Here is a 19041-nt window from a genome sequence, read left to right on the forward strand (position 1 = left end):
GGCAGTTAGAAAGCACGTTTTCGGTTGTGCAACGGGTACTTCCATTGAAGAGTGTGTCCAGCACCAGAAGCTGCGTTGGTTGGGACATGTGTTGCGTATGCCTAGCCATCTTCTGCCGGAGATATTGCTGTTTTCCCTTCCCAAGTAAGAGTGGCGTAAACAGAGACGTGGCCAACACTTGACTTGGCAGAGGAGTATGAATGAGATCGCGAAACGCTTTGATGCTGTCGATGCTACCCGCCTTCCAGGATGGGGACCGCGTGATCCTCACTGTGCCTGGTTGGAGAGACTACAAGACATGGATGTCAACCGATGACAGTGACGTTCTTGTTGTCAGTTTCTATCCAGATCGCCTAGGTGAATGTCTGGATGTGTAGGCAGCTCGGAATGATCTGGTAAGCTGGCATTAAACCCTCTCCCCCATCCACCTTTATTCTTTTCTTTACAATAAGGCTTTCAAATCAATCATGGTTTTACGGCAGTGAAGCGTCGGTGTTGAACACTGCTATCATCTGCTGCTGCTGATGATGGTGATGAGTGGTAAAGGCGTGGTATTAATGACCGGAAGGTGCGTTGTTCGAACTCAACCCAGGCATCTGAATTACTCCTGTCTAGTCTTGGGCAATCTGACAGTATCCCAACCCCCGTGCTTCCTTCTTGTGGTTCGGCAGCTAGGCACCGGAAGGATGTTACAGCTGTACGATTTTTTTCATTGTGAATGCAGCCTGAAGGCCAAGCATGCGTTTTGTGTGTTGCCTTATTCATGATACAAACTATCTGTCATAAACTAAATAATTCTGCAACACACTCTGGTATGCACTTGGCATCTGTAAAGTGCTACCGCAAGATTGGGTGAAATCGAATAGATCGATTCAGTGGTAGGTACGTTTGTTTACCTGGGCAGTCCCGGCGTGACATCAGCTTGACTGTCAAGCGTAGTGTGGTCTGTACTACTTCGTGGATCCGAGACGTGTCCGCAGTTCATCCTCGCTCGATGGATCAGCTGGTCACACTCCAGTTACAGGTTACGCTTCTTAGGTCGTGTGATTCGTACCCCAGGAATTCGGAATTCGTTCAGCTGTAGCACCCTTTCGGTGCCTACCTGCCATGCCACCCGAAGGTCGCACGAGGGCTGAGATACTACCAGGTTGCCCAAGCCCAGACGGGGAAGTCGAGTGTCGGAAGTCGGGTTCGAACCACAGACCTTCCGGTCAGTAGATCGCGCTCTAACCACTTGGGCCATCTCTCCCAGAGGACCGCTTGCCTCGTATAGTTCTCTTTCCGTAGTTTTGCATCGATTAGACACCACCCAGAAGCGGTCATTTCACGAGATGACAATGAAGTATAAAAGACCTTATCAGTCAGCGTGGTCGCCTTGGTACATGCCGACTTACCGGGTTGGGACCGCGTGTTAGTGGCCGTGTCTTGAATCAATGCTTCCTGCCTTGCTGGACAACCAGATCCACTTCTCATCAATGCACAGCCCGGGCTCTCCTTCTCCTATTCTTCCTACCCTCGGTGAACAAAGCTGTAGCAGCTGGAACCACGGCACTTCGGTGCACAATTTGTGATCTGAAAAGTTGACTGATGCTTCGTCATCACTGACAGCACTGAGCATTCTGTGTCAGGGGAGCACCAACCGTGGTTGTCGCGCACAAAGGTTCCGACTGTCTTGGTAATGCCCTGATGACGCGTTTCACAACTCAGTCTATTCTTATATAACTACATACCTTGTGTATTGATGTAATATACGGTCGCAGTTTCCATGTGTAAGTCGAAAGCTGCTTGGTGCTATTTCTGACAACGAAATTATGCCTGTAGTGCACCCGTACCGTCTGATTCGCCTCGAGCAGTCCTCGGCAGGTATGACTTCATGGTATTTCGCTGGGAGGGGGGCGAAGTCTTTCTCACTTACAAATGACACTAACACTGCATTGCTCACTTGGACCTCATCGCGCTTGGGCCGGCTGGCGGTTGTTCACGAACCACTGTGATTTTCCCCGCCATTCTTATTTCTTCTTATTTATATCGGCTCCACTGGTTCGTCTGATACAGCTCCGCGAAAACCAACAAGGGTTCAGGTAAATCACAACAATAGGAGACTGGACTCTTACGGAAAATTTTGGTAGCTCAGGTAGCGTAGTTGACCGTTGGTCTGTTCGCTGAGCTGGGCAATTTGACTAAACGTTTTGTCGAGGTGACATCATCAGTGCGTTATTGGGGAGCGTAGCGTTGGGTTGTGCTCTGAGTGTGTTAATACGCACGCTGTCAGCCGGGACTGACTTCTGGTCACGATCGGTTGTTCGGTCGGGCGGTACGTTGGTTGGTTGGTTATCCTGCGTTCTGATTGGTCGTTGATAATGTGACCTTGGCATTCCCTTCCATTTTAGGTGTTGCTCTGCTTCCCCCAGCCGATGGTCGTCGCTTGGGGGTTTGTGGATCCTGTTCGATCGCTCCGAGAAGACGCACATCCATCTTTAGTCGGCGTGGTTCGCAGCCAATCGAAGAGTACGCTCTTGACCGCAAGTCCTCGAGAGCCGGTCACATGACCCGTATACCCGAGACCGAAGATGATATACATCAGTATGCCGAAACTCGACGCATGTCCATGCCGGAACGACAGAATCCGAAATTACTGCGTGGCCTCAAATCCGATTTGTTGAGTTTCAGCTCGCATGTTTGCGCGCACCCTCTGGAACCGGTGTCGATTGTAATCTCAGGGTCAGTATCTCACCATCCACTGGCCAATTTGCGGCTAGATGAGGGATGTAAGTTCTTTTCTTTTCCATATTTTTCACGCAATTTCCCATACGATAGATAAACTGTCTTCCCTAATGTGAATGCATTTATGGGTAACTGGTGTGGCAATGGTATCGCACGCACGCACACACACACACACACATACACAAACATCAGGAGTTCACACCGACTTTTCAGTTCAGTTCAGTTTGATTGCCGTGGGACGGGACGCACTCTCGGTGTTTCGGGATAGTTGAGGCGTGAACATACTGACCGTCAGGTCTGTGGTTCGTACCCACGACTTCAGGTGAACACTCTCCGTAGACTGGCTGTTGCGATTAGCTGAGTGGTCACCCTTATCTGTTTTGGGGGACACATTTATCGACTGTCCCAGGAAGCCTGGAAAGTTATACGACAGTGTCACTGCCGCACATCGTCGAGATGTCTGTCGAAATACGGAATAGGTTTTTTTGGTTTTCGTCAGTGGTTCCCTTTCTGGTTGTACACAATCACTGAAGATATCTTAGCGCGGATGTTCCGTGGTTCGAACCCGACCCCGGAATCTCGATTGCTCTTGTCTAGGGAATGGTTTGCCTCCCAGAGGCCTCTTCGCCTTTGGCTGAGGAGACAACCCTGGGGATCACTCTACAACGTGGCGGCGAAGCATGGCAAACATCTTCTCCCCGGATAAGGAGCCCGGGGGTAGGAAAAACCAGATGTGGTCCTGTCTCCCAACCAATATCGGTCCTACTTTATTACACAAACGGAACTTGAGTGAACCGACTGTGTCATCGCCTGCTTGTGTTCGGCAAACGAAACTGCCGTGACTGAAACCTGAGTGTGCAGTTTATCGTTGAATAACTTACAGACCCAACTCGATGTTTGTGTGACTTTGATCCATACCGTGAGGTTCTGCTTATACGTGTGTGTATACATCATTTACTGCAGGTACCAATCGCTCGCCCGCTCAGAATACCCCCATGACTTGCCCAGTTAGGATTCATCGCGTATGGACTGGTCCCGTGATTTATGAGATCGTTCAGCAAAAATCCGCAGAGTCCGCGCCCACTTCACAACTCAGTGAACCACTAATCGAGGGAAAGGATTTCTGTTTTATTGGCACCGCGTCCGGTAAAATGGGGGTGAGTTGTTTTTCCCCGTTATTTTATCATCATCATCAAAGGCAGCAACGTCAGTGTCAATCAGACAATCTGGAAAGAAACCGGACGCACGAACACCACTGACATCGATTAGCCGCCATTTCTTGCAACGTCTCCAGCCAAGCACAGACGGGGTCATGGGGACCTCATCCTTTAGGGAGTACAACACCCAAACTCTTTGCCTTTCTGCTAAGTCCTGTGCTGTTCACCTCGCGGTTTGCGCCATCCTGAAGGAGGCACGGAGAGCAACACTCGTCTCGGTAGACGGTGTTTCGGCCATCGTAGTCGATGATGCTGGATGTTTTCTCGGATTGAACTGCCTGCAGCACAACCAAATACCCATTTTCTAATCACTAACACGCTGACGCCATCCGAAACCAGCCACGCTTCTGAGGCATCGGTGGTCGAAAACCTGAAGACGCCTCACGTCATCTACCCGCAGAGGTCATGTCTCGCACCCCTACATCAGCACGGCCCTTAATGTAGTCTGGCACGCACGACTCTTAAGGTCAAGTGAGATGCTTTTGATACCATGAATGACACAAACTAGCAAACGTAATTCGAGCCTTTGAGATTCTTGCACTGACACCTTATTTGTGCTTGAAGTAGTTCATGGATTAGAGCCCGGAAGATCCGTGGTTCGAACCCAGCTTCACCATCTCTTGTCTAGGCTTTGGCAAACTGACAGTATGTCAACTCTTGTGCTTCCTTCGGGCAGCTATGCAGTGAAAGTGCATTACAGTTGAATGCTTATTGATTGGTTTCAGACCAGAATGGATCACATACTCGCTCATACTTACCTAACCTGTCGTCATACATGAGGTACTGGACCTTCTCTCGCTCTAGATTTGGTGAAATTTCTCCGCATCTCATAGCTGTTATCTGATTTTGTGGGACAATCATGTGACCATATGGTCCTAAATTTCGGATGCTGACACCCAAGTCTTCCATGCGACCACCGGTGAAAGGAAGAAACCCTTCGTTTTGGAGTTGTTTATTAGAAAACACCAAATGAATAGTTACAGAACATCGGACAGGAAAGCAAAGTACCTATTTACAAAAAACTGAATATCCTTCTTCTTGAACGCGTCTTCTTGAACTTTCTTGAATAATAATGGACTATCAAGCAAATATAAACGAATGCTACAAAGCAATTCCACAAATTCCGTAATAATTCCCACTTTCCATTGGATCAACGCGGAGTTACGAGAAACCACATACTACTCACATGTCTCATCAGTAGTATCCACCTTTATACCGACGCTGACTTCACCCAGCTTTGGGGACCTAGTTGAAATTAACCATTTATTAGCACGTCTACCGAATAAAGGTAGAACGGGTCCTTCTGAGTGATGCTCATTGCCCTTCCAACTTACTGTTCTTATCTTAAACAGTGTGTGTGTGTGTGTGATCCCGCAGCCTGTCTGGTAACCTTGTTCCGAGCCAACCGGATGGTTTCTGTGACGCAGTCGGTTCAGACTGGTTTCGTCGTGTGTCGCCTGGCTCTTAGGTGACCGAAAGATGTAGTATAAAGCGCCGTAGTTCAGTATTCGGTAGACGTAACATACTACTCATAATGTTGTGCAGCTACCATAAACAAGCGACTCAGCTGAGTCCCCATGTTTAGCGGTCTTTTTTTCTTTCCAGCTCTCACTAGCCTCCAACTCCTCAGTGAACCATCCCGAGGACTCGAATATCTGTGCAGTATGCTTTTTTCGGCCCGGTCGATTTTGGCTGTGCGGATTGATTGGGTTGCTTCACCCGGATTTCCAACTTCCCTCGACAGAGTCTCAAACACCGGGAAGTTTTACCATGCCAAATATAAGCAATGTCCAGACTATTCGGTTCTCTCCGATGGGCGTCAGCATACATGTCTTCGACACTGGTAGCAGAAAGGATGCTGGCTTGCCACCAGCTCCGTCGCTATCGGCAACAAGAGAAGCCTCATAGGGTTGCTGCTGTTGCGTCAGTGCGTTCCACACACACACACACACACACATGCCTTCAACACGGTAATGGATAATGATGGTAACTCAGCACCAATCTAATGCATTTATGCTGACACTCACTTGCATTATGAATTGCGCTGAACATTGTGGTGGTTCACCCCTGTTCTACCACGTCATAACCACACACACACACACACACATCTCATTTTGTAATTTGGCCCTTTTTGCAGGCGATTGTGATCATTTGGAAGCCTTTCTTTGTTTCTTTTTTATCATTTATCTCCCCCTCATTTCTTTTCCTCACAGATGAGCTTTTTTCGTGTGTGTTTGTGTGTGATAACCTTGCCTCTGGATTCGTTCAATCTCGAACGTTCCACAGTCGATTGTATATCCCTACATCCCAATATCTTGTGTGTGTGTGTGTGACAGCTCCTGTATTCGTTACCGTCGAAGTTCGCGAGAAAATTTTCCACTTGACTGTTCTGGGTTTTTCCTTCCGCTTACCGGTCACCGGTTACTTCGATCGTGGCCAGGACTGCCACAGTATGTTGCTGCCTGACTGCCCGACGGTTCGTAACAAAGTCCCGCTCCAGTTTGTCTGTGTTAAGATCAGATTTTCACTGATCAGATATCTTCTTACAGGTCAGGTGAGGATGCGCTGGTCGAATCTGTTCTGGATCGCGACGACAATAAGCAGTGATGTTCGACAAGAATATCCGTTTAATTTCGCCATTGGTGAGAGAAAAAGTGCATCAGTACGCGCAAACACTGAGCAAGGTCGTCCAGTCGTGTGGTATACGCCTGGCGCTCCAAAGTGCAACGTAATATGGGACCCACAGTGTCTAAACAGGCCTCCGAGAATTCGAGAAGCGACCCTAAAAGTTGTGAACATACCATATCTGTCACGGGAGCGGCATTATCTCTAAAGTTAGAGTGACGGCTGAAGTCAGTGCACATATCTTGTAGGCGAGAAACTCGTTTACCGCCACTTGTGGCATCAAAAGGGCGTCTCACTGGGTATCAAAGGACCCAGGTTGCGGTGTGGTGTCACATGGTAGAGACCAGAAAATTCGCAATGACCTGTTCAGGAGACGGGTTTTACTTGGACTAGACGGCACTTCAACAAAAGCACGATGCATCTAGCATTGCAAGTTGTTGTATCGTGGGTGGCTGCCTATTGGTTACGCCTGTACTGAGCCTGCCAGACTGCGCGATAAGGAGAAGACAGAGAACTGGGGACACGGCTGTGTTGTCAGGTCAAAACATACAAAGCGCCTGCGTAAATATATAGGATGACTAAATGGTCAAATATGGTCGTTCACTTGTTCGCTTCGTACAGCCAATCGCGGTGTTCCGTTCGTGAACAATTTCAGGCCCACTACGCTGGTCGTATGTTGCTAAGCCGTGTTTGGTGAGCTCCACCAACTCACCTACTTTCCGGACGTGTCGTACCGATGGTGACCTTGGAAATGCGTCACTCTCTGCACATCTGCTTTTTTTTCTTGTCTGGGCGCGTCCTGACATAAGTGGAGCAATCAACGGCACCGCTCAAGTAGTAGATAATTCATAAATAGTAATTAATCTGTTTTTTTTTTAAATTTTTTTCTCTACCTAGTCATCTTAACGTTGCCGGGACACAACTTTATATTCTATACTCTCTTGGTCATGGCTTCGTTCGCAATAGTTTGACGGGTGAGCTGCTATTTACGTTTTGAGTGGAGTCTGTCATTATGATGTTCTTCTGTTATCTTCAATGCTCCGGACTGGAATCGGTCGCCCTACCGATGGATTATTCCCGCTCCAGGAGTCCCTCATTGATCAGTTCTCCAAGAGGTAGCTCCACCACGTCACCTCGGTGCTTGAAAGACGGATTGTTTGCAAATGGGTGCATTTCGCTAATTTCGTGCAATTTGGGTTCAAGTAGAAGATAAGGGTTGACGGGAACTCGGGGACTGTGCACCCACTTGATGAGCCCCGAGAAGGGCAAAACCGGTCTTGGGTTGTTCAAGAGTTTTCAGCAACCATGTGATGTGGAAATTTATCCGCGTCGTATTTGGCACGAACGAGAGATTGCACATTCTGTGATGTTTATTTGGGTTTATTACAGGTGGAAAACAATGTTCACAACCCACTGACGTTTTGATCACCATGGGTGACCTCCGTTGGAGTCAAAATAATCCGGAATCCCAATGGACATTCGTTTAAAATTGAAGGTATGGCAGTCGCATCTGTGTTGGTTGAAGCTGAAGTCAGCCGATGTTGATAGGCCTCGACCATCCACAGAAGATAAAGTAACCGTCGTTTCAACCGACTGGGACAGGTTGTATATGAATAACCCTAGTTGAGCACAAATTTAACCGAGCGATTATTAGAAAACGCAGCAGTTAAACTATACTGACTCCTGTGAATCGGCAGTACTCACCACTCATTTTTTCTTGTTTTGTCTACTCATGAGTAGCATGGTTGTCTCGTAACAAAGTTCTTTCGATGTTGCCCGCTGAAGGGTTAGTCAGTTACGAGATTTTGCCGTGTTTACGTTTCGCATGAAATTTCTTGTCCGGTGTGCTTACTTTCAAGTACCTCCCCCGAGGGTAAAAGGATCAAGTGGGGGACCGAATGGAAGCTTTCTATTCCAGTTAATTTGCCCTCCTTTTTGATTCGGGATCACTTCCTCAACGTGGAGACTGCTCCCCACACCGTTATCCCTCTACATTGCTTATCTACACCGTCTGACTACCCGTGAAAGGAAGAAGGCCTCTGCTGCGGAGTTGTTCCAGACTATTGGACGGGGAAGCAAAACTCTCATATGCATATTGTTTACAAAAACTGAGTATCTGTCTTTTGGAACGCGTCTTCCTGAACTATCCTGGATACTCGTTGACCATCACTCAAATGTAAACGAGTGTTACAAAGCGATTCCACAAATTCCCTAATAAATCTCACTTTTCAATAGACCCGAAGCGGATTTATGAGAAACCCACATACTACTTGCATGCCTCATCAGTAGTATCCACCGTTACACCCGTGTCCGTACGTTTGTATATCATATGAAACTTGACATCGAGGGCTTCGTTAGCGTAAAGTCTTGTCCCAATTCTTGATGCCCAGAGCGCGAACTTAATGACCGGTGTTTCGAACCTGACCTCTACATTTCGACTTCCCATGTCTTTTACGGCTTGGTACTATCTCAACTTTCGTGCCTCCTTTGGGTGGCATGGCAACTAGGCATCGAAAGGGTGCTACAGCCGAACGATTCATTTAATCGGCTAGTTGGTATTCCAACGACTGCTTGTTTACAATGCTTTGTTCAAGTGGACAAAGTTTCAAGGGCATCAAAACCTCTCGAGTCGAAGCATCTTTTCCAGTGGAAACTCGAAAGTGAAGCGGCACAATATTTCGTCCTAATTCAGGAAAAATATGTATAAATATTTTGCCGTTTATAGCAAGACCAAACAAATTTGGTCTTGATTGAACGAGAACAGTTCCGCCAATCGATCGCAGTTTCAACTACTGGATGGGTCTCACCTGGCTGCTGGCTGGTCGCAGATACACACAGCCAAATTCTTGATTTTGTCCTCTCTGTTGAGTACTTTTCATTCCGATACTCATCAAGTATTTCGTTGAAATCAACTTGATTGCCTTCGGTCAAGAGTGCAAATAAGTTGGCGAAATTAGCTTTCAAATGGCTCGAAACTCTCTTTTCACCTACGCGTGAGTCTAGCATGTGGTTGATGACATTCTCAAGCAAGGCGCTTGAGTGTTACGTATCACCTGGACAGTCAGTACGATCGTTTACTCAGCGTGCAGTGTTTTTATGCCAGCCTATTGGAATTCAAAATGTCGTACACCCGGAAAAGGCTCCATTTTTTTGTACTGTCCCTCAACCAGTTCTTTTTCATGGGTCTTTAGAATTTGCGCCAAGGGGGTAACTTAACCTAGTTTGTAGCGCTTCCGTTTTGTTACTCTTGATGAGTTTTCCGGCGAGTTTTGTACACGAACCCCTAAGCATTACTCAGTTGTGAGTTAGCTTTCCCACACCTCACAGCTACCTGGGCAAAACCACTCCGACGAGGCGGATTCGAACCACCGACCTAAGGATTGCTGCAAGCGTCTACAGTCCTCCGCTCTACCAACTGAGCTATCGTCGGATGCCACGCGCCTAGCCAGTTGTTTATTTGTTCCACGTCCATCGGCTGTATATGATTGCCTAGTTGTGATCCATAATTAATCGATCGATTCAGCGAATCACGTGACCTATTTGCTATGCGTACAAGTGCAACTTCGATTGCACATAGGCACACATCTAGTTGCAATGAATTTTTTCGCTCCTTAGCATTTCTTCATATGGACCTGTAAAACGCTTCAACACCCCCTCGGGCAGTGTGTCTAAATCCGCCTCGTTGGAGCTTCTTTGATGCTGAGAAAGCAATGACAATGCACTGAATCAAATAAGTGGAAAATTTACCATCTGTGCTGAGTCTGTTTTGCTTTACGCACTACTAATCTAGGTGGACCATGGGGGAGAGGCGAACGCAGAGATGGAGACCTTTTGTAAGGTTAGTAACCATGGAAACCATGTTAAAGAGAATCGAGATACCTGGACCACGTGTACTGGACTCGGGACGTTTCTTGATTTCGATAGTCAGTGGGCAGTTCGGTACAAGAGCCGCAACCGAGGATCAAAGTTAACACCACGACGTTCCAGGCCACTGGGAGTCTCAGCGCGTCAGGCCTACCACACCACTGCAGATAGGTGGCTGTTCTTTAATACTTTATCTGGTTCTTGGTCTAACAACAGTCTAATAATTCTCCGTGAGAATTTTCCGCCCAGTTTAAACTACCGTGTTACCGACACACGCGCATGCATCCGGATGATGTTAACGTGGGCTTCTTTTATTGTGAAATTCAACTTTTAGTCGTATTACACCATTCATAAGGTTGCTGAAAATTCGTCGACAGCCCAAGACCGGTTTCGCCCTTCTTGGGGCTCATCAGGTAGGCGCGCGGTCCCCGAGTTTCCGTCAACCTTATGTTCTACTTGAGACCAGGTTACACGAAATCAGCGAAATACACTCATTTGCAAACAAATTTGGTTTTTCGAGAGACTCGCCCGGAACCCAGTTGAATCTTTCGATTATTGTTTCTAACTCGTGGACTGCGCCTATCTGATGAGCCCCAGAAAGGGCGAAACTGGTTGTCGGCTGTCGAGGAATTTTCAGCAACCTTATGAGTAGTGCATTATGTCTATACATATTTTGTGATATCTCGAATATCGTAGCCACTGAAACCTGAGGCGGTTTGGTGCAGTACATTCAGCTGTTTAGAAACAGCATAAACGAGAGATTCAGCTGGGTTCCACGTGGGTTTCTCGCAAAAACCAACTTTGTTTGCAAATGACTATACTTCGCTAAACTCTCAATCATTTGGTGCCCTGTACTCTCCCAGGCTGCCCCCTGATGAGTAGTTAATCACTTTGTTCTCACTCATCAATTTTATCATTTATTTTTGAAGAGCATGGTCACAAACATAAAAAGTGAATGCAAGCGATGAATGCGAAAGAGTAACAGGAGAATATGGGAGAAAAGAGAGAAACGTCTCATTCGAAATCATGCCAAGGACAGTGCCAGTCTGATGAGGTGAATCCCAAAGTATGTAAAGATTTTGGTATGGGAACACGCGTCTAAGGACCAACAACCAAAGAAAGGACAAACAATGGTGAATGCTCTTCAAGGCGCAGTGTGCGCTAGCACAGTCAAGACTCGCACATCAGGCACAAAGTGACCGTCATACTGGGTCTGGTGTGAGATTAAATGGCAAAAATGTACCTTCAACGCCATGTGCCACGCATAAAAGTGTCATAAGTACGCAGGGAGCCCACAATGGCAAGCAAACACAAGTCACTGACTGCGACCTTAGGAAGTCCCAGTCCAATAACAGCCTTAGCGGATTGAGGAAAGCAGATCCCTCGATAAGAGATGATCATCGGTTGGTGAACCAAAAAGTCGATATCACAACCGATGGCATGTAGGGCTGAGATTATGGCGAGGGAATGTTCATCAGCACCATACTTCTGCTTCTTCTCATTCCACACTATCACTCCACGCCCATCCGAGACTATGCTGACGTCTATTACAGTTGCACGGTGATCTCGGACAGCGATTAGGTCAGGTTTGATGAACGACGTAGAAGTAGGGGCTCTCAACTCCTCGAAGACGGTGTACCCCAGTCGACGGAGACGTTTTGCTCCTGTACCGTCACTGACTAATCCATTCAATACGAGAATTTACTGCGCGTCAGTGTTATCGACACCGGGACGCGTGAATTTGGAGGTGAAGGATCTGCAAACCGTCCCGGATTCTACAAGCGTTTTGTAACACAGGAAGTCTGAACAGCTGACAAACGGTTCCGTTTGCCGCAACCCGTCTTGTCTGTGGAAAGCTGTTACATCAGAGTATATTGTTGATCACAGTTAGTGGAGCATGGCTCAATATGTTCCCAAGATGGCGCAGAATGCAATCCAGATATCGTCTCAGATACCGTTGCAGATTCGTTGTCTTCAACAAGACATTCCAAGTGAAGCTTGTACGATTGAGTTCAGGAAATGTGACAATTCTGTTTGCTTGATCACCAGAGTCATCTACACGATACTGCATACTCAACAGGTGTCCGATAAAAAACCGCCACATGCTGTTTGGCGAGACCACGGCTACTGGATTTGTTTGAATGTAAACAGGGTCGGACCGAGACGGAGTTCGATTCGCGACTACATTTCAGTAGCTGTGCAGAAGCCTAGAGAAACGTCACTTTTAAGATCTTAGAAGACGAATACGGTTTCGTAATGAAATTGTTAGCAATACCAACCAAGATTTGAAACATCATTCTGCAGCAGCTGAATGCTCGGGCTCACAAAGTTTGCGGTTAGTTAAGTCTACTCAAGGACAAGTTGGACCGCGGTCCTTTGTTTGACGATAGTTGGTACGTTCTAAGAACCGGCCAAACAGAGCGAGTTTTTTTTTAAAAATACTTTGAACCGATTGGGTAGTCATCGTTTTCGAAAAAGTTTGATGACAATCGGTAGATTTATTGCTGGGCAACGTCTCGCTTTTGACACAAAAGCTTCGTCAGGCCAGGTTAAAGAGGAAACATCAAATGAACCGAACCAGAAGAACTAGACCATAGGCTGGACCCAAACACATGTAGGTTTCCCCACCAACCCAACACTTGTTCAACCACTCTAACACGCTAAAATTCCTCGGCCGACACCCAACAGAGATTTAGCTTGACTTAGCTGATTGGTTCGCCTTCCGCCTTAAGTCTCCACCAACCTCGGAACCTAGTCACTTGGCCTGACGAAGCTTTTGTGTCAAAAGCGAAACGTTGCCCAGCAATAAATCTATCGATCGTCACCAAACTTCTTAGAAAACGAAAGACCGAGTTTCTCTTCGAGTGTTGATATAAGAACGTGCTTTAGTCAGCACAGCATTCGACTGAGTGTTTGTTACGGCGCACTGTTGAGACGTTCAAAGACCTAATCGCTCTAGGTCAGTACAACTAGAATCTTGGCGATGTTATATCTGTCTGCTGTTGTTTTCGAGGGTGGAGGGGTTATCCAGTTTTTCCTCGACTGTCAGGTTTTGATGTGGCAGCTCAGCGGTTAAAACGTAGACCAGCTGACCGGAAGATCCGTGGTTCAAACCCAACCTCAGCATCTCGACCTCTGTTTGGGCAACCTGGCACTCGTGCTTCCTTCGGGTGGCATGGCAGCTATGTGCCAAAAAGATGTTTCAGCCAAACGATTACTTCCCAATTATTTTGACGTAACTCTGTATCATAAGCTGTCCTATTCTGGATTGTGTGGGGGGCCTACTTTCGCAACCGGTTGTTTTCAACTTCCGTGAAATTCGTTTGCAGCGACATAGATGACGTAGGTGGACAAACGTTGATCGCGCTTTGTTAATGTACGCAGTGCAGTCGCGATTTCCGTGGTTGATAAAGGACGTGAACCGATCTTCTCCGTGAACTGGGATTCACTTGGATCTACCGCTAAAAGTGGCACAAATTGTAACTGCTGAAATCACCCAACGCAACCAATCAGATCTGCGACTTCCTCATTATTTCTCGTGTAAAGCCCGAGGTCTTGTGGTGAGTCTGATTTAGGGACAACTCAGCTGCCAACTTGTTCAGACAGCTTGTTCATTCATCCTCACAAAGTATCCGAAACCTTACGGCACTTTATCAAGACCCCGAAAAGAACTTCTCCGTTCGAGAATAAAACAGAGGAAACTATACATTCTTTTGCATTTTTCCGGCAGAGAAAAAATACCAGGTAAAAATAAATGCAGCATTTGATGTGGAAGAATCCAGGTGTAAAATATGAGCAAACGTCTCTGATCTGTACAAAAGTGGAGGATACAAGGATATCACCTGATACAAACGAGTGTTCAGAAATTTTCGGATGCACTGAGGTAGGAACCTGAAGAACTCGAGCAACTGGAAGAAAGGTCTGAATCCACATAAAAATGGCCGTTGTCATTCTCATCATGACCAAATGCAACCTCGCCCGGGGACCAATTTGGTCTGTCGGATACATGAGTGGATCGACGTTTACGGCCAGTGCACAAATCCCCAGAATAGACGGTCAACGCTTTGATTTTCGAATTGATCAAATTCACCTCAATCTCCAGTTCTATTTCATCGGGACACTGTGTCGTCAAGTGTCTACCCGATGACCGCAATCGGGCTGAACGAATAGGCGCACTGAGAGCGGACAGCTGAGCCACATTGGTGTTACGGGGGAGGAAGATGACCAGGTTGCCTAGGGAAAGTTGGCTGGCGAGATCAGTGGCGAGCCAAAAGTCGTAAGATGGACTGGATCCGAAACGAATCGAGTCCAAATCGAACACGGACTGATCCAAATAGGTTGGACCACCCCAAGGAGGGGAAAGAATCACCGCACCGTAAGGGAGCGTGCCATGTGTCTTGTTCCTCTCGCTGAGCTGGTCACGAGCCCACGTGAAGAAGTCGGCGCAAACAAATTCGATTCGGGATTGGACTCCGTAAATTTGAGCATTGTGCACGGACATGGCAATTCGTGCTGGATCGATTTCGATGGCAATCACTAAAAACGAGAGAAGAGATCGGGGAGAATAGCGCTGCAACGTTATACTACTAACAAAATTTGGCTAGCAAATTAAACTGTCCCTTGAGAGTAAACCAAGCAAGCAATTTCATCAGATAGTCAGGTAGGCGGTGTTGGATGAAGGCATGCTAAACAGAGGCAGCTGGATTCAAATGTGAACTGCGCGGTAACGCAACCGAAAGGCAAGGTTCATTGTGTACACGGAAGGGGCAAAACAGATTGACGAGAAACTGATCAAATTACCATGGAATCCGAGCAAAGCCAGTTGAATGGAATTGACTCCAGCACCTGAGCACGCATCAATCACCGTAAACCGATGAACAGCTGACGGGTCATTGACCAGAGCTCGATAGACTCGCCGCGCCTGATGAGCGGCAATAACTTCGGGCGTGGCACTGAAGAATCCATCTGTGAGCAGAAAAAAGAACAACGTACAGCTGATGACATCAAGATAAACTGGAACGAAGGATTAGTAAACGAAAAGTAGAGAATAGAATCAATTATCAAGGAGGGAGAAGCCGGTAGTGGGCTATCAAAGAGTTTTCAGCGACCCCGTGAGTAGTGTGTTACGTCTAGGTGACGACGTATTGCGATATCTCGAATATGAGGCAGTCTAGTGCGCCATATTCAGTTGGAGAAGACCACTATAGAGAAGAGAGAATCGGTTGGATTCAGCTGAGCCTCCCGTCAAAACCGAATTCGTAAGCAAACGAGAGTAGAGGCTAAACGTGAAGGTTTTGACCAACAAATCTAGTCAAGTTGGCGACGGACGTCTGTCTGGAACGAGACACGCAACTGGTTAGAAATGCTAAAAGAAACTGCTTGGTCAGCGGTTATTCTTCCCCTCAGATGGGTATCTGAAACATCCACTCTCGGCCCACCATTCAGAGTGGACTGGTGCAAACTGTGTTGCCCTCCCGGAGCTCAAACTACAGATAACAGATGGTCAAAAAATGGTGAGAGCTGGACATACCGTAGTGATGATACTTGTTTTATTGATTGCTGGTGCATGGCGTTGATTAATTACGTAGCCGTCCCTAGCACGACTTCAAGGATACAAGGTAAGCAACAGTGAAACGTCAGAATTAGAAATTCGCCGTGCTTTGTCCAAAATTGTTCTGCAAAATGCTCGCTTTCGCTCGTGATGTATAATTTGTGCAAGCTGCTGCAAGTCCGGGTGGGCTGAAGGCCGAGCCTCATAATGATAGACGAGCCGAAACTGTATTAGTCTCGGTGGTCTAGCCAAGGACGTTATTTCCACCGGGATTTGAAAGGCGAGAACAGCTTTTGTCAACCTTTATCCGTTCAGCTGTAACACCCTATTGGTGCCTAGCTGCCATGCCACCCAAAGGAAGCACGAGGGCTGGGATACTGCCCAAGGTTGCCCAAGCCTAGACAGGGGAAGTCGACAGGCAGAGGTCGGGTTCGAATCACGGACCTTCCGGTCAGTAAATTCGCGCTCCAACCACTTGAGCCATCTCGCCCTCATCAACTATGGAGCAGACGTCACATCAGGTTATCTGTCAATGGTCGAGTCTAAAACGCTGCGGTGCGTTCCATATGGTTGTATTGGTGACAAACATGGCCGCTGTGCCTTGAGGGCCATCAGTGACTTCGAACCACTGTGCGAGCCTGATGAAAACGTAGAATCAACAGTGCCGAAGTCGTCAACATCATCATCAGCTGTAAGAATTTCGTAGTGATTGTAGCTGTCACAATTTCCTTCACCGATAGTTTGGGGAGATGGGTGGGTGGCTGTACACTGAAGACGGTAGCTGATATGATTGATGCGTAAATACCGGGTTGTCAGTGGACTTTTAGTTGGGGACATAGGGAGGGAAACATCTTGGATGCATGAGAACCGCTGAGGGCGCAACTGGGCCATGTCCGATAATGCCTCCAGCCTTTGATGTGTCCCGTCTCGGGGTCCCCATCTAGGAAGACGGCAGTGACCAGCGCAGCTGAGTTTGCTGGTAATGGCTTTCATACTTTGCTGCCAAGTCATTGTTTGACCGCCTCTGGCCCTCTGTGCGAAAAGAGCCCTTCGCGCAAGTCGGTCGACTGGCATACGCATCACGTGGCCAAGCCAGCGCAACCTATGCAATGTGATCAGTTCATCTATCGAGGGTGAGTTATTTCTCCCGAATACCATCCGACGTACTTCAGCATTGCTGATCCGGTGTTCCCACCAGACTCGGGTAATGTACTGAAGACATCGATCGTCAGACACTGAAAGTTTTTTGACATCCACAGAGCGCAGGGGCCAGGTTTCTGATCCGTATGGTAATATGGAGCGCAGCGCAGCATTGTAAACTCGACGCTTGGCGGACAGGCTGATGTCACGCCTACGCCACAGGTGACGCAGGTTCACAAAAGCGGTTTTGACCTTCCGTATCCGGATGAAAATATTATTTTTCACCACCTGGATTGATGAAGCTACCGAGGTAGACAAGTTTGTCTACTACCTCAATCAGCTCATCCGCAAGCACGAGGTTGGGGTTCGAACCCACTCAGTCTTACAGAAGGTATGAAGCGCGTGCCAAACCGTGAAGTACGTCGAATGGTTTTCGGAAGCAACAGCTCACCCATGATAGATGAGTTGACCACAGTCCATAGGTTGTGTTGGCCTGATCACGTGCTACGTATGGTAGTCGAGCGCCCTTTCCTCATAACCATGTGGATGTTGGGAGCAAGCCAGAGGCGACCGAGCAATGACTTGACAGCGAAGTATGGGAACCATTACCAGCAGCTTCAGCTGCGCTGGTCACTGCCATCTCCCTGGATGAGAACCCTGAGATGTTGTCGAACATGACCTCGTCATGCGTTAAATAGTGCGCATTNGCTCATCCGCAAGCACGATGTTGGGGTTCGAACCCACTCAGTCTTACAGAAGGTATGAAGCGCGTGCCAAACCGTGAAGTACGTCGAATGGTTTTCGGAAGCAACAGCTCACCCATGATAGATGAGTTGACCACAGTCCATAGGTTGTGTTGGCCTGATCACGTGCTACGTATGGTAGTCGAGCGCCCTTTCCTCATAACCATGTGGATGTTGGGAGCAAGCCAGAGGCGACCGAGCAATGACTTGACAGCGAAGTATGGGAACCATTACCAGCAGCTTGCTTCAGCTGGGTCACTGCCATCTCCCTGGATGAGAACCCTGAGATGTTGTCGAACATGACCTCGTCATGCGTTAAATAGTGCGCATTCATTCAGGTTGTTTCCCTCAACGCAAAGCACTTTCTGCCAGTCTTTCCAAAGAAAAACTTACCATCACTCCAGGAGTCACGCATCAGCTACTGCACCCAGTAGGTGGCAATCCACTGCTATCTCCCCAAATCATTGGCAAGCAAAACTGTGGCAGCAATTACCACACGTAGGCAGTTTTTTCCAGCTGATGCCGAAATCACCAGGCGAGTTATCATTGGCGGTATGCGTCGTCTAATGCGAATAAATGTTCGAAAGCAACCAACTGGTTCAAGTAAGACGCTTGCTGGCGCCTAACTTCCATGCCAGGTCGAATCGAGTGGGTGAATCCACTGCTTACAAGCTTATACCGCCTAGACCCTACGCATGACTTCTGCGTAGGTAAACTGGACGTACACGCAGAAAACGGTGTTCACCCAAACGTCTTTTCAGCAGAATAGTCGGTTTGCTAGCCGATAGTGGGCTTAAAATCGGGGTTAACAGAAACTACTAATCAAACATGAGTAGTTCAATCAACAACAACAACGAGTCGTCAAGGCTTTCTGAGAGTTGGTCACTTGAGAAACCAGCGAACGGCACACGACGTGGTGTGAAATGTGCGACTGGGTAGCTAACTTTTTAATCTACTAACCTGAAGATTGAGGGGTCGTTTCGCCCCTAAGAAACTTTTGAGTTTCACACTAGTGATGCCGAGCTTGGCAGTTGGATTGCAAATGTTTCGTCACCAATCGAGGTGACATTGACAGCGCAGGACAACTGGGAACCAAGCGCGGGCTGCACTCCTCCGATGAACTGGTAGGACGGCAAATGGGGGCGCGACACTCGGTCCAGTCCCGGCAAAGCACGAT

At 47.6% G+C, this 19041-nt stretch overlaps 3 protein-coding genes across 3 annotated transcripts in view; 2 read left to right on the plus strand and 1 right to left on the minus strand.

Annotated features, from left to right (window-relative positions):
• Nucleotides 1–6318, plus strand: part of T265_05883 (hypothetical protein) — a gene marked incomplete at both ends in the record, with an annotated part of 76315 nt that extends 69997 nt beyond the window's left edge. The window contains 3 exons of the mRNA XM_009171012.1: nucleotides 2391–2768; nucleotides 3688–3881; nucleotides 5547–6318. Coding sequence (XP_009169276.1) covers nucleotides 2391–2768; nucleotides 3688–3881; nucleotides 5547–5849 — 875 coding nt within the window. The remainder of the gene's footprint in view (nucleotides 1–2390; nucleotides 2769–3687; nucleotides 3882–5546) is intronic.
• A 5579-nt stretch (nucleotides 6319–11897) lies between these two features.
• T265_05885 (hypothetical protein) lies at nucleotides 11898–16687 on the plus strand (the record flags this gene model as incomplete). The annotated part of the gene is made up of 3 exons (XM_009171014.1): nucleotides 11898–11990; nucleotides 13404–13600; nucleotides 16297–16687. 3 exons carry the CDS (start codon nucleotides 11898–11900, stop codon nucleotides 16685–16687), a joined length of 681 nt encoding a protein of 226 aa, XP_009169278.1.
• T265_05884 (hypothetical protein) lies at nucleotides 14162–17294 on the minus strand (the record flags this gene model as incomplete). The annotated part of the gene is made up of 3 exons (XM_009171013.1): nucleotides 14162–14966; nucleotides 15231–15382; nucleotides 17149–17294. 3 exons carry the CDS (start codon nucleotides 17292–17294, stop codon nucleotides 14290–14292), a joined length of 975 nt encoding a protein of 324 aa, XP_009169277.1.
• Between the last annotated feature and the right edge of the window lie 1747 nt (nucleotides 17295–19041).

The sequence above is a fragment of the Opisthorchis viverrini genome (genome assembly GCF_000715545.1).
Source record: "Opisthorchis viverrini unplaced genomic scaffold opera_v5_116, whole genome shotgun sequence".
NCBI classification, from domain to species: domain Eukaryota; kingdom Metazoa; phylum Platyhelminthes; class Trematoda; order Opisthorchiida; family Opisthorchiidae; genus Opisthorchis; species Opisthorchis viverrini.